The sequence below is a fragment of the Sinocyclocheilus grahami genome, unplaced genomic scaffold (genome assembly GCF_001515645.1).
Source record: "Sinocyclocheilus grahami isolate Dianchi unplaced genomic scaffold, SAMN03320097.WGS_v1.1 scaffold1337.1, whole genome shotgun sequence".
Taxonomy (NCBI): domain Eukaryota; kingdom Metazoa; phylum Chordata; class Actinopteri; order Cypriniformes; family Cyprinidae; genus Sinocyclocheilus; species Sinocyclocheilus grahami.
The window spans coordinates 208780-224292 of NW_015506516.1; the positions used below are offsets into that span (position 1 = coordinate 208780).

At 35.0% G+C, this 15513-nt stretch overlaps 1 protein-coding gene across 1 annotated transcript in view; it reads left to right on the forward strand.

Moving 5' to 3' along the window:
- The window catches only part of LOC107569349 (neogenin-like), a gene marked incomplete at its 3' end in the record, with an annotated part of 47372 nt that overhangs the window by 13683 nt on the left and 18176 nt on the right, over positions 1-15513 (forward strand). The window contains exon 3 of the mRNA XM_016255424.1: positions 14265-14540. Within this exon, the coding sequence (XP_016110910.1) occupies positions 14265-14540 (276 nt within the window). The remainder of the gene's footprint in view (positions 1-14264; positions 14541-15513) is intronic.

A 15513-nucleotide genomic window follows, 5' to 3' on the forward strand; every position in this document is an offset into this window, starting at 1 on the left:
CACACACACACACACACACACACACACACACACACACACAGTGCGGCTCTAACGTACGTCCATATTTCTCCTCCTCCCTTAAAGTTTCTCTCTCTCTCCTTTCATTAAGTTCTACAGCTTCACATCAAAGTTTTGCAAACGCTCAGTAAGTCGCATCTGACTGCGCTCAGCGTTTTACTGGGAATTCAATCAAGCCTAAGGTTTCTCGTTTATGTGATTTACGAGTGGACTCAAATTAGTCGTGAACGATCCAGGGTCCTCCACGTCGTTCTGATGTGTATTTTTAGATGGTTTCTCTTCTTCAGTAAAAGCAAGCATCACTTTCAGCGTAGTTTGATGTGAAAACTACACTGTCCATATTGTGGGATATATTGTTTTCCAACCCATGTTCCCATTTTTTCCTAGAATATACAGAAAGGTTTGGAATTAAATTAAGGCAAGTAAATGATGACCGAATATACATTTTTGGTTGAAAAAATTTTCTTGAAATACTGTTATTTTACTGAGCAAGCATAATAAATGCTAAAATATTAATTTCCACCCTATACACTTTGTTTTTCTGCCCGTTACCCTGTTCATTTTGGTCAAATCCGATCATTTTAAAATGATTAGTATTATTATTTCTTTAAATTTCTTGGGTTTTTATAATAGAAACTGAACAATCAACATCTTTCGCTCACAGTTACGGGGTTGTATCAAATTAAATATGCTGTCAACTCCACTAAGGTCTTTATTCCTTGTTTCTCTGACCTTCGAACTTTCCCGAGCTCTTTAAAACGGTTTACCTGCTTCTGTGTGTATGTGCTGTACATGTGGAAGAATTGACAATAAAGCAGACTTGACTTGACTTGACTTGACTTGTTGTCACCTCCCACACGGTCATAAATGAACACGGCTAATGTCATAAGTTTGTGAGGGACATCGATCGTTTCCTGATAGGTGGGATGTTAATGTGTGAGTGGTGCAGAAGCGTTGTTTTTACCGAGCCCGTTCAGCTCAATAAACCTCCACTCCTTTAAACCTGATGAAATGAGTTTGGCCTGATTGTTTATCGAGAACTATCGGTCCGGCTGCTGGAATTCTCCTGGGTGTGTTGAGCTCACAGCGATGTGCTCGAGAGGAGGGAGGCAAATTGAGTCAGGAAAACTCAAAGGTAATTGTGTTCCATGAAGTGTGCTTAACAGTTTGATAGTTTTAGATGCTCTCTAGTCTTAGATGAGCCGCCTACAGATCCTAACTCTTATACTATAGCAACTGAAATCTTGAATTGGCTGCTTGTGCACAACTTAAAGGGATAGTTCATCCAAAAATGTCCTGAGCTGCGGCGCGTCCTCCTGAGCGCATTCTCAACAGCAGGCGCGTGAGGCGTCGTCTTCTTGCTTTACGGTGGATCACAGACTTATAAGTGCATTACCGCTACCTATCTCGCAAGTGGACTAGTGTTGTCACAGTACCAAAATTTCAGTATTTGGTACCAATACCAGTGAAAATCCACGGTTCTCTGTACCAATTTCGATACCAAAGCAAAACACAAAAACATGCTAATTGAACAACATTTTTATTAATAACGTTAAACAAAAATTAAATGTACAAAACCAATGCCATTCTTTATACTTATTGTTTCAAGTTTTTCCACAAGTAATAAAAGTATGAAAAAAGTAAACAAGTTTCACCCAAAAGTTTAGTCATAGTTCTGCTGCCACTGAAAAACATCTGTAAACTGTTGTCTGCTTTAGGGTTTGCTGGTGTGTTTCAGGATCTTCCTCAGTCTGCAGATGTAAAAGGAAAATATAATATACTTCAGTAAAGCAATAGGCTGAGTCTGACCAAATGCAACATAAGATCATTGACACCAGCTAAAATATAACTTTTCAGACTGAAAAACATCTGTAAACTGTTGTCTGCTTTAGGGTTTGCTGGTGTGTTTCAGGATCTTCCTCAGTCCGCAGATGTAAAAGGAAAATATAATATACTTCAGTAAAGCAATGGGCTGGGTCTGACCAAATGCATAACTTTTCAGGAAATAAAAAAACCTCAGCTTTTATAATAAATTTAGATAAGATTACATATATTAAGTGTATATCAAATAGAAGGAAACTGTAATATTAAAAACACTTTACAATAAGATTGTATTTGTTAGATAACATGACCTGACAATAAACAATAGTTATATGGCAATTATTCTTCTTAGGGTTAATTTCAAAGTTCAATCGGTTAAAATTATTTAATGCACAATGAACAAACATGAATGATCAAGGGTTTGTATTAAATAACATTCACAAACATTAATGAATGTTTAAAAAATATATTGTTCACTCACTGTAAGATGTTACTAGATCTAAACATTGTACAGTAAAGTGTATACAGGAGATACAATTTGACTGTACTTTTATTTAATCCAAACTGTGTTCGCATTTAATTTTAAAGGGCTTTTAAAACCTGCTAGAGATATTCAGCCAAGAATTACAACTAACTAACTAAAAAAAAATAACTTTTTCTGACGGACTGATATGACATAAACACTATATGACAGCGATGTTTATTTCAATCCGAAATTCAAATTAAAATATGGAATAATATTCATAACAGAAGCTCTAAATATTAAAAATGTAATTGAAATTTACCTGCTTGAACTTGATCGGGGTGTTTTGTTAGTTTGATGCGTTTCCTCCTCTTGAGGTCGCCACTGCTTTTAAGAAGAAGTTGCCAGGTTTTCACAACAAAACCCGCCCAATCACATTTCGAGGGGGTCCCCCGTTAAAAATCGCGTTCCGAGGATAAAATACGCATGTTTTGGCGGGGTTCCCCTGGTAAAATTCGCATTCCAGGGGCTAAATATCACGTTAATGGGGTCGTTTTTCAACCCACGGACATGAAAAACAACCCGCGGCAACAGTGTTAAAGCAGCCCAATTCTGCGGGAAAACCGCGGACTTGGCAACACTGGAAGAGGATAGCTTTCGGATAGCGCATCAAGAACTGGGTTGACCGGGTACTCGGTACCACCGGTACTTTAAAAAACCTGGTACTGTAACATTTTCATTTTTTTAGTACCGACTTGGTACCGAAATATAATAATACCGGGTCTTTTGACAACACTAAAGTTGGACCATTGACACTCCTAGTTGAGATTGTAGATAGTGTCAATGGTCCATTTGAGAGATAGGTGGCGGTAATGCACTTATAAGTCTATAATCCGCCGTAAAGCAAGAAGAAGAAGATGCCTCATGCGCCTGCTGTTGAGAACGCGCTCAGGAGGAAGTGCCGCCGCTCAGGACAGTTCTGACATTGCGTGAATCAGAGGTAAAAAACTATATAAATACTGTTCAGTTTCTTGCACAGACTTCTGGCCCGTCTTATTTATTTTGCTGTGTTATTGAGGATATGAAAAGGCTAAAAGCGGTACTGTGCCTGGACTCCTACCCAGACATATTTATGTAACTTTATTTTATATATATTATTTTAATAGTATTATTTTAGTTTTTTTTATTTACGTTTTATGTTATTAATTGTTATTTTTTTAATTTTAATTAAATGTTTTATCAATTTATTTAATAGTTTTTTTTTACATTGTAACAAACTTTAAACATTTTTGTTGTTTTTTTGTGTAATTTAATTTTCATTTTATAATCTTTTACTTTATTTTGTATTTTATTAAAGCAATAAGCCCCAAGAAGCCGTGGTTTAGCTGTTATAAATTCACTGTAAACCACGGCTTCACGGGGCTTATTGCTTTTATAAAACGGTTATTCCATATACGTAGTAAGGTTTCACAAAATAAAACAGAGCAAATAAAGTGTAATGATATTAATAAAAACAGTATTCTTCCACCAAACAATGAAGCTCCTCAGAAACAGTTGTGGTTGCTACAAAGTAGCACACAGAAGTAAACAAAGGTGTGTGTTACTTTATAGAGTAATTTACAACAGCTTCGTACTTGGCTCAGCCAATCAGAATCAAGGACCGAAACGATCCGCTTTATAATATAAATTTTATTTATTTTTTATAATTTTTTACAATTTTTTTAAACATTGTTTATTTATAGTGCATTTATTTACAATGCCTATTATTCTTTTATTTTTATTTTATTTTGACAAGGTTTGTGTCATAATTAAAATGACTTTATTTTGATATTTTTAATATTTTTATTTATAATTTTAGTTTTTTTAATCCATTTACAATGTTAGTCGAGTAACATCATGAAATGATCATTTTCCACGCTTTGGTAATTCAAGAGGCTGTTTTTGCTACTGTACCTTTAAGACTTTCTTTAATGACCTTCATAATGGCTTTCATCAAGGTCGCAAAATTACTTGGTTTCTACATTACCACTTGCAGTCTGGTTGGACTGAACGGAGAGTTTTGCAGTTCAGAGTATGTCTACCTAGTACATCAAACTGAAAGGTGAAAGAAAATTCATTATTTAATGACATCTTATAGTCTTTCTGCATTCATTAAGGTGCTCTGCTTTTCAATGAAAGCTGTTCTAGACCCGAACTCACCCACCGTATATACTTCATCTGGTTTCAGCTAATGCATCTGGACCTTTTTAAACCAAACACCACTCTGCTTTCTGCATTAAAAGTGCTCACTGTTTCCCGCATTAACACGAAGTGAATTAATGCTGTGGCCGGCTCTGTGACTCCATTAATGCCTTCAGTAAACACAGCATATATCTCATTACTCTGCGGTCATTACGCAGTCACTAAAATATTAAAGATTAACACAATCACGTTCTGCCGGAGATCGTCGGCTCACGTGTGAATATTTGCAGCTCACGGTTCTTTTGCCTTCAGGAGTTATTTACAGATGGCCGTGGGTAATTTCACATGCATATATTTACACTTTTGAACATTCCTGTCCTATTTTAGAGGAACGGATTGCAGTAAGGTCTAGGATTGTTTTGTGCTCTGGTTATGAGGTCCTTAAACACAGAGCATTGGTGAGAGTTTTAAACCCGAGCTCTGATGGCATGCCTTCGTCCTTTTCACTCCCAGATATTAAGCCAGAATGTTAAAAGCAGAAAGAGAGCAACGTGAGAGAAGATGCCTTGAAACAGTACCATGCCAGGCCACTTATCATTTAAAGTAGGCGAACTATCATCAAACTCCTCTAAGTAGTGTAGTACGCTATATATTTTTAATCAGAGTGGTGTTTTTCTGGGTCACAAACATTGAGGATTTATGAATGAATCAGTTCACTGATTCGGGTGCATTTTTACTTCTCTATAACAAAATATATAGTTAATTCTGCTGTGCATTAATATATTTTCAGCTTTGTTATAATTTCTTTTGTGTTTACCTATTTGCCTAACTTTACATTTCGTTCCTGAATGAATCAACTCAATGATTTATTCACAAAGAATCACATGTTTAGTTCCTGAATAAATCAGTGTTTTTGATCAAATCGATTCAGTGAACGATTCAATGACTCGCTCACAAAGTTTTTTGATTAGTAATATGCATTGCTAAGAACTTCATTTGAACAACTTTAAAGATGATTTTCTCAATATTTAGATTTTTTTGCACCCTCAGATTCCAGATTTTCAAATAGTTGTATCTCGACCAAATATTGTCCGATCCTAACAAACCATACATCAATGGAAAGCTTATTTATTCAGATGTCAGATGATGTATAAATCTCAATTTGAAAAACTGACCCTTATGACTGGTTTTGTGGTCACAAATGTGAGTCTTCAGTATTTTGGAGAAAGCTGAGCTACTGTCAGCTGTCAAGCTATTGAAGTTAGTTACAACCAACATATTTGAGACATTCTCCTCAGTCCCAGGGATGTAAATGAAAGCACACTGTGTGTGTTTGCATTTAAATGCATCAAATGTTGAATCATTTTCGCACACATGTGCTCCAGATGTTTGTGTTGCCATAGTGACAGCTGTCGCAGTGGCACAGTCATTTATATTCAAGCGTTTGCTCCACCAACAATGGCAGCTCCTCTTTGTTTCAGTGTCGAGGGCTCTCACTTCCTCTCCTCCTCTCCTGTGATTGATTTTACATTAGTGAAGCACACGTATCGATTTGAGCCACTCGTTTGTCAGAGCGTTTCTGTCCTCGGACTCATTACGCTCCTGCTGTCCGTCTCTAATGCTTTTCACACCTTTCAGTGCATTTTTAGCTTCAGGGCTTGAAAATATTTCTATTACCGCCGCGGTTATTGTTTCTCATCTCTCGTGTGAAGTTTAGCCTCTGACTGCATTACTAAGTCTCAAATTCACTCTTAATGTGAGATCAGAAATTCAAGAGAGCTTGAATGAATGCGGTGTTACTCATTGTTATGAATTACAAGATGTTACAGTTTATAACAATATAATATTTTTTTGCAAAAAGTGTCTTAAATAGCTGAAAATCACGATTTCTTGTTGTCCGAATTAGTCAGATTTTTTCCAGCATGTAATCAAAATATTCTATTGTACTTTTCTTTTGGTAATATTTCATTAATTTTATTTATAAAAGCCCTAAAGAGTCATTTACTTAATTCTACAACATTATAAAAAATATTAAAAAAAAATCTTATAAAAATGTGTGTACGTAAATCTTCCGTCAACTCTGTTACCGTACCATACTTTGCCTCTAAATGAGTGGAATTATCTCCCACAACTATGTAAGATACAGGAATTGATGTCACTTTCCCTCACTGTTAAGATCTGAAGCACTGAAAAGTCTATGTGCTCTCTCTAAGAAAATATTTTAATCTAAAAAGTTCTTACACCAAGAGTTATTTTACAAAGTGTCAAATCTGTTACCACAATATCGAAAAGGAAAACAGATTATTTTAATTGATCACACTTTGTGTTATTTAAAAGTCTTTTAATCAAGATTTCATTAGTGCCATGTGCTCTTAGCATTCATGATAGCAAGTGGAGTTTTTGGCAAAAAATATCAGTCAATTCTGTTACTGTCAAACTCTGTTACCAAGGTAGAGTAACAATGCTGACAATGCGGTAACAGAATTGACAGTCCATCGGACAATTCTGTTACTTTACAATGCTGTTACTTAAAGGGTCAACTCTGTTTGTGAACTATTTTCACAAAAAAAACAATTAAATTGTTGTTTAAAATCTAATAAGCATTATTGATTTATTTTTGCACCCTTATGATATTTCAACATTTCTTTTTTTAAATGGATATTGTATATAATACATTTTCAGATGAAAAATATTTGCTCCAAGTGGACGGTTCTGTGAAGACATAGGTTTTTATTTTTTATTTTTAAGGTATGCATAGGTGAAATATTATCTCAGTTTCAAATGTTGGAATGTAAGGACTGTTTGTCTGATGAAACAAGTTATGATTTATTGTTATTTCTACACATTGGCTAATTTGTCCGTAACAGAGTTGATGAACAATACCATAAAGACATCAGTTTTTTCATTAAAAGTAAAAAAAGGAAGTAACTTGTGTTTGGCAAGCACTGAATTATTCAAATTAAATATGTTTTCAATAAGATACTGGGAAAAAAATCTGTTAGTGAAAAGTTTTTCTTAACTTTCTGCAATGCCAAATGTATCTCCAATTATAGAATCACCCATGAGATGACCAGGAGCTGATAATATAGTTCCTGCGCAATACTCCCAAGACGTCTGAAGGCATTAATTTAATGTCTTACTTGTCGTTTCTATGTAATTGTTTGTGAAATTTATTAGTAATTTTACATTTATTTTCTAAATGAAGGTTGTTGCTACACCAGGTTTTTTCCCAGTGAATATAGAGCTGTGCAATAGTTCAGTTTACAGCAATATAAACAATCTCACAGCTGAGATTTGCTATATAGAATACATTGCTTTAGATAAGCATTGTTGTATGACTTCAGAAAAACTCAAATATAACACATCTGGTATATGAACTACTTTTATGCTTCTATTTTGTCCATCAAAACTTGGACAACTTAGAAAGTACTTTTTTTTAATGTAAATTTTAATCTTAAAAATGTAAAACGCTTTCACATTTAAAATTCATTTATAGTCAATTTTAATAATGGAAAATATTTAATGAAAACTATTGACAGCTTTGACAAGAAATCAGTTCAAATATTTTATATTTATAACAAATATAAATAAATATACATTTTATACATTATCTAAAAAATGACTCTTCAAAACATCTTTTGTGTTGCTCGGAAGAATACAAGTCTGAAAGTACATTTTAAAAACGTTGTAATTTTATTCTTAATAAAAATGTACTTTTTAAATTCAAATGTAGTCCATTTATAATTATTTTTAATGTCAGTTTTAATATTAAAATGTTTTTTTAAATAATTTAAAATTAAGATTTTGTATATTTCAATGAAAATAGTATTTTAGTTAATGAGAAATGAATGCAAAATTATATATTTTTATTAATTAAGGAGAAATAAATAAATACAAACATTTGATATATTATCTAAAAATATGAAATCACATTTTGGTCACTTCACAGACTCTTCATCTACTTTTGTGTTGCTCAGAAGAAAGTACTTTGAGTAGATGCTGTCATTTTTAAATGAACCATTCCTTTAAAAATACCACCCTATTTTACATGTAAATCAGGAGTTGGGTCTCAGTTTGCAGTACCGTCAGGCCGTCACACTGAAAGCTGTTTGTGTGGCAACTCTGAGCCGCGTCGTGCATCTGAATGGGACCCTGTGTGGTCTCGGGTGTGTCCTGTTAGCGCCTGCCCTGTTTACACTCCCCCCGTGAGTGCGTGTGAGGTCTCGTGTTGCTTTTGGAGCGCTCGGACCCGCGGGGGAGGGAGCGACAGCAGCAAATGTTAGCGGAGGGCAGATGAAATCCACAGATGAATGGAGGAGCTTTTTCTTTCTGTTTGCTCTGCGGTGGAAGGTGAGGAGGGTACAGAGATACAGAGGAGGTTTCAGTCCTCACCAGCGCTTTGGAAAGAGGCTTTCTGGGCCCAACAGGCTTTTTTGAGGGTGATCTCTAATGTGACAACATCTTGGTATTTCTCAAGCGTGCATGTGTCAGGAATCCTCCGATCACATACGGAGAGCGCCGAGGAGGTGTTCAGTGTGTTCACGGTCACTCAAAAATAAAGCCTCTTTATTGGCATCTGTGGTTCCATGAAGAAAACATCCTTCCATGAAACAGATTCATAACATCGGAAATGGTTCCTTTAGATTTTTAGATGGAAGTTTATTTCCGTACATGGTAATTATGAATTTTTATCTCACAATTACCATGTACGGAAATAAACTTCCAAACTTTTTTCTTGCAGTTGTGAGTTTAAAAAAAAAAAAATTTGGAATTGTGAAACATAAACTCACAATTCTAAGAAAAAAACATTGAATTGTAAGATATAAACTCACAATATAAACTTTTTTTCTCACAATTCTCAGAATTGCACATTTATATGTCATTATTTCATAAACACTAGCTGTTATGTTTTCCTCATAATATTTTCATCAGCAGTTTATTTGGTTTAAAATCATTGGTAACATTTTCTATGAAGCCCGTATTTATAATACATTATAAGAGTATTCTTAAGGCATTATAATTAATGAATAATCCATTATAAAAAACCTTATACTATGTTGTATCATCTCATGAGTAATCATAACAGTTTTAATGCATTATGATATTTACTTATTTTTTGGTTATAGCTTTTAAGAGTATGATGATTTATAGCACACAATGAACACAATGCATCCACTTAACTTACAATGGATTATATTTCCCATATTTATAATGTATTATAACTATCATATCTTGCCATTGTTAACTTGTTACTTTACTTAAAGCAGACAAAGACCACTTATAAACAGCAGCTATTTTAATATTATTTTTTTCTTAAACAGCCATAAGATCAGATATCTGGTCAGATGAATGTGTAATATGGCACATTTGATTTTAACTATATTTATTGTAATATCAATAAGATTGTAAGATGCTGTACAAATCTTAAATAAATGATGTCAAGATATGAGACTTATAATCCATTATAAATTAAGTGGATTTAACATTTATAAATGTGTGTTTATTGCATGTTATAAATAATCATACTCATAAAAGTTAGAACCACAAATAAGTACGTTTTATAATGTATTATAATTATTATGATTATTTATGAGATGAAACAACATATACGTTTTTTTTATAAAGCAATATGCATTCATTATAATGCCCTAAGAATATGTGCTTCATAGAAAGTGTTACCAAATCATTTAATTATCATCACAATGGCATTTTTTTGTCCTTCTCATTGACAAAAAAACTCTTAATTATAAAACATTTATTTGACGACAAAATTACACTGGTTGCAGCAATAATAATAATAATGTTTTAAAAACGAAAATGTTTGGTCATATCTCATCGGCTCTCAGCACCGTGTGATGTGTTGTAACGCTCAAGCCCTTAGAAAGTCTAGGAAGTCCTTAAAACACCAACTGTTCATTCATAACTCCGAGTGAAAGAACAGAACAGAATCACACGCTCCAGAGAGAGAAAAGTGAACTGGCCTCAGAGCTGTTGTGTGAATGTCTGGCGTGTTTGTGTATTTATTCGTGAGTGTGTGTGTGTGTGTGTGTGTGGATGGATTTGTCTGCCTTCAGGCTGTAGATGGCTCCAAGCTGTGTTTAATGATCCCCCTCCGCTGTCTCTCCGTCACATCAGGGATGGATGCAGTGAGATCGGAGGCCGGATCTTTGCAGACGTGCGTTCAGCATGTGGACGGATCACACACGACATTGTTAGCTGGAGCTGCACGCTTGCACAAACACACTCTCACACACACTCGTGTTTGCTATCAATGTGGGCTGCAGGCAGATACTCCGGCATCTTCACTCCTCCAGTGCATCTGTGGTGTGCTGGGATTTTTACGTATTCCTTCTCAAAATACCAGCAGGCTGACAGAGCAGCTGTTTGATGTTCTGTCGCTCAGCTTCACAAGATTCTGTGTGTGTGAATGAGTGAATGAATGCGCTAGAGGAACATGAGTGTTGCAAGCCGGTACAAAACTAGCCATCACAATGCTAGGGTGTTGTTATGTGGTAGCTCTGCAGATGAAAATGTGTTCAGGTTGTTTTTTAGCATGTTGCTGTGCAGTTTCTGGGGCGCTTGGAAGTTGAAAGGCGCTTGATAAACTGTTCAGAGGATTCTGTAGCTTTTAGTTTGTTATGTGGTTGCTGGTAGGGATTTACGATTATGACAAATTCATAATTGTCGATTATTCCCTTGAGTTTATAATTGCGATTTATTAATTACGATTATCACACTTTACACTGAATGATGTCTATACCATTGTTTGAAGCAACTGCATGCCATATTTTTATATGAAAATAAACAAGCTGAAAACACTCTAACTGAAAAACTTTTAGTGCTTTTCTATAACATTAAGCCTCAAATGTCAACTCTACAGTGGGTTGGTTTCTTCTTTAAATAAAAAAGTAAAAATATGCATGGTATTATAATGTTAAAACTAAAATTAAAACAATGGAAAAACCCATAAGATAAACTGTAGAGAGAAAAAAACACATCTGAAGCACGCAGAATAAAATAAGTGGACTTATGAACGATTCATTGAACGATTACGTAATTGTAACTGTGATCTGTAATTGTAATCTCGATTGGAAATTCGATTAATTGTGCAGCCCTAGTTGCTAGGGTGTTTTAATTGTTTTGTTTTTTTTAGCACAAAGCTGTGTAGTTGCTTGGGAGTTGCGTGATGGTTGTTAGAGTGTTCTGAGTGGGTTTTGATGTGTTGCTATGTGGTTGCTATGCAGATGAAAATGTGTTCAGTTTGTTGTTAACACGTTGCTGGCGTGTTAGTGTTCCGAGTGACTTTTAGTGTGTTGCTATGCAGTCGCTAGGGTATTTTAAATGTTTTTAAGCACATTGCGATATAGCTGCTGGAATGTTTGTGGTTGCCTGGGAGTTGTGAGGGTGTTTTGAGTGGTTTTATTGTTTCTCTGTGGTTGCTAGGTTGTTGTGAGTGGTTGTCAGTGATTTGCTATGTGGTTACAAAAGTATCTTTTTTCCTTTGTGGTTGCTGGGGTGTTTTGAGTTTGTTTTTTGTTTTTTTAAGCAAGTTGTGTTTGCTGGTGGAATTGCGAAGTGATTGTTAGGGTTTTCTGAGTGGCTTTTAACATGTTCTTATGCGGTTGCTAGGGTGTTGCCATGCGGTTGAGATTGCCACCCTGTTGAAAAAAACAGCATATGCTGGTTAGGTATGTTTTGACGCTGGGATGCTGGTTTAAGCTGGTCCTTTGCTGGTTTAAGCTGGTTTAAACTGGTCCTTTGCTGGTTTAAGCTGGTCTTTTGCTGGTTTATGCTGGTCATTTGCCAGCACATGACCAGCATAAACCAGCAAAGGACCAGCTTAAACCAGCATCCCAGCATCAAAACACACCTAACCAGCATATGCTGTTTTTTTTTCAACAGGGCAGTGAGTTGCTGTGTCGTTGGTTGTGTACTTTTATTTGTTTATTTATTTGCTATGTAGTTGCTAAGGTGATCTGAAAGGTTTTTTGCACATTGCTGAAAGTTAATACTTAGTGTCATAGGTTTGAACAACAGCTAACCCCAAGTTTAGTACTAGTACTTGTCTTGACTAAGCAAAGTGAGTTTGCGTGGTTGTGTGTGCATATGAATGAATGCATGTGTGTATTGGTAGGGTTTGTCAGTGTGTGTGATTTGTGTGTTTCTGATTGTCTTATCACTGCAGACGGGGTATTAGTGTTTGTGTAGTCTGAATGTATGTTTGCTTATGTGAACTGTACATTTACACATGGAGTTTCTCTCTGACAGGCTCAGTAAACTGTTTACGCAGTGGGTCTGCGGCACATTGTTCTGTCCTTATTTGCCCAGCTTGAGTCCTGATGCAGTCACTTTTCTGCCAGTGAAGGTGTCGTGTCTTCAGGCCTGTTGCGTTGGCACTCTGGGATTTTGTGTCCTATTAAAAGCACGATGTGTGTGTATGTCTGTGAATCGTGTCGTAGGCTCGGGCTAATTTACAGACCTCTCAGCAGACCTCTCTCTCTCTCTCTCTCTCTCTCACACACACACACACACACGACTCTAGTGCTTCTAGACCACAACAAGTCCTACATCAACCAGGACACATAAATAGCCCAGGAGAACATTAGGATGTCAGAGACGCTCTCGGCTCTCATACATTCAGCTGTTAGAGAGAGTGCGTCTGCACGGTGAATTATAAAGCTCTTCCACAGACTTCAGGAACATCTTTGAACTTCTGCAGACTTGATACCGTGAGATTAAAGACGAGAGAAATAATTTTTTTTTATCATCTTGGTGTTTGTGTGTGAATCTCGTAAGGATTCTCAGTGGTGTTTACGATCTGTTTGTTCGTGCTTCATCTTTTGATGTTGACTTTTTTAGTGAGTTTCAAAGCAATTAATGGCACAAAGAGTTTTCCTTTTATATGAAATATTAAACATTTATCACACTCTTGTGCTAAATGAGTATTTGTTCATTAAATCTTTCTCTTCTCCAAACATTACTTACCTTTGTCATATTCAAAACAAAGGAGAAAAAAAACATTTACATTTTTTATCTTTATACATGTTTTTTATTATTATTTTAGTTATAAATGTATGTATTCTAAACTTTTTAGAATCATTTAGAATTTTTTAAAATATAAATGTGTGTTTTGAAAATTACCTACATAAACATTAACATTTATTATTGAGTGTTTTTAATTTAATATTGTGTTAAGATTTGCTTGCCGTTTACCATTTTTAAATAATAATAAATAATGTACTTCTTGCTGCAGTCATGATTATTAAAGCAGTTTTTCTTGCTTTCAGGATTAACCTCATCTAATACGCTTAAACCTCTCAACAGTCAAGAGTCAATTCCTTTAAAACTGTTCTTTTATCGCTTATTTGAGATGAATGTTAATTCGGGTCAGGGTTTGAATAAATTCTATTTAAATTAGTAAGCTGAAATTTGAAGACAAATCTGTTTCTCTACATTGCAATTAGCCTCTTTAATTAATTAACTTGCATTAATCAGTGTATTGATAAAATGAGTGGAATATGATCGTGAACAGACCCTCAGCTGTGCTGTTCAAACATGCTTAATGGCTGCTCGTCTCCCAAGTTTACTTGCTAATTGGTTTGACAACACCATTAGTGTTATTTACTTAATTTCTCTAGAGTTAGCAAAGCATCCAATCTCCGTCTGTAGCTCCCCAGGGTTCGTTATTTCAGTTGTTCTCGCTTAATTTCTTCATTCTGTCATTGTAGAGATTGAATGAGCTTTACTGTAGGAATGTAACACAGCTCATGCGTTCTCGCAGGACTTCCACGCTTCCTCAGTCAGCCGGAGGGTGTGTCTGTGCGCTCGGGCGGCACTGAGATGCTGAGCTGTGAGGTGACGGAGGAGCTGGTCCCGTTCACCCACTGGGAGAGGGACGGTCGGCCCGTGGAGCTCGATGGCAGGGTCATACAGCTGCCCAGCGGAGCTCTGGTCATCAGCAACGGCTCCCAGAGCGACGCCGGTCTCTACCGCTGCACCATAGATGCTCTGGGACCGGCCAAAACCACAGACGAGGCAGAACTACAGGTGTCTGCAGGTACACACAGACAAAACTCATTTCATAGGTTCAGGGAAACCTGTAATGAAATGACTATAATTTTTCACATATCTGCATGTAATCGTATACCTTTTATCAGCATAGGCATACGCATGGAAGTTTCTTGCATATAGTGTTTACCTTGAAATTCCTATAGTGAGAAGTTGTTTGCCCAATGGAGACTCTAAACATTCAATTATAGATGTAACATTTTTACATTTTGAATTATTTAAAACCTTAAAATATTGTAACAATGAAAATAATGGTAATAAAAAAAAAAATGTATTATTCTTATTATTTATTTTTTGCGTTATTTTATTGATTTATCAAATTGCAAATTTATATATATAATGTATACGTTATAAAAATATATTATAAAATATATTTAGATATAATGTATAATATCATATGTGTGTTTGTGTGTATATATATATATATATATACACAGTGGGGCAAAAAAGTATTTAGTCAGCCACCAATTGTGCAAGTTCTCCCACTTAAAAAGATGAGAGAGGCCTGTAATTTTCATCATAGGTATACCTCAACTATGAGAGACAAAATGAGAAAAAAAAATCCAGAAAATCACATTGTAGGATTTTTAAAGAATTTATTGGTAAATTCCTCGGTAAAATAAGTATTTGGTCACCTACAAACAAGCAAGATTTCTGGCTCTCACAGACCTGTAACTTCTTCTTTAAGAGGCTCCTCTGTCCTCCACCACATTATTATTTGTATAAAATTTAAAATAAAAAATGAATATATGTAAATAGATTATTATAAAATATTATAGTAGAATAAAAAAAATATATATATTTATTTATTTATTTATATACACACATTTTTATTAGTACATTTTAAAATAAAATTATATTATGAAGTAAATTATAATATTTATTATTTTTATCAATTATAAATAACTATTATTTTATTTTATTATTATTATTATTATTATTATTATTATTATTATTATTGT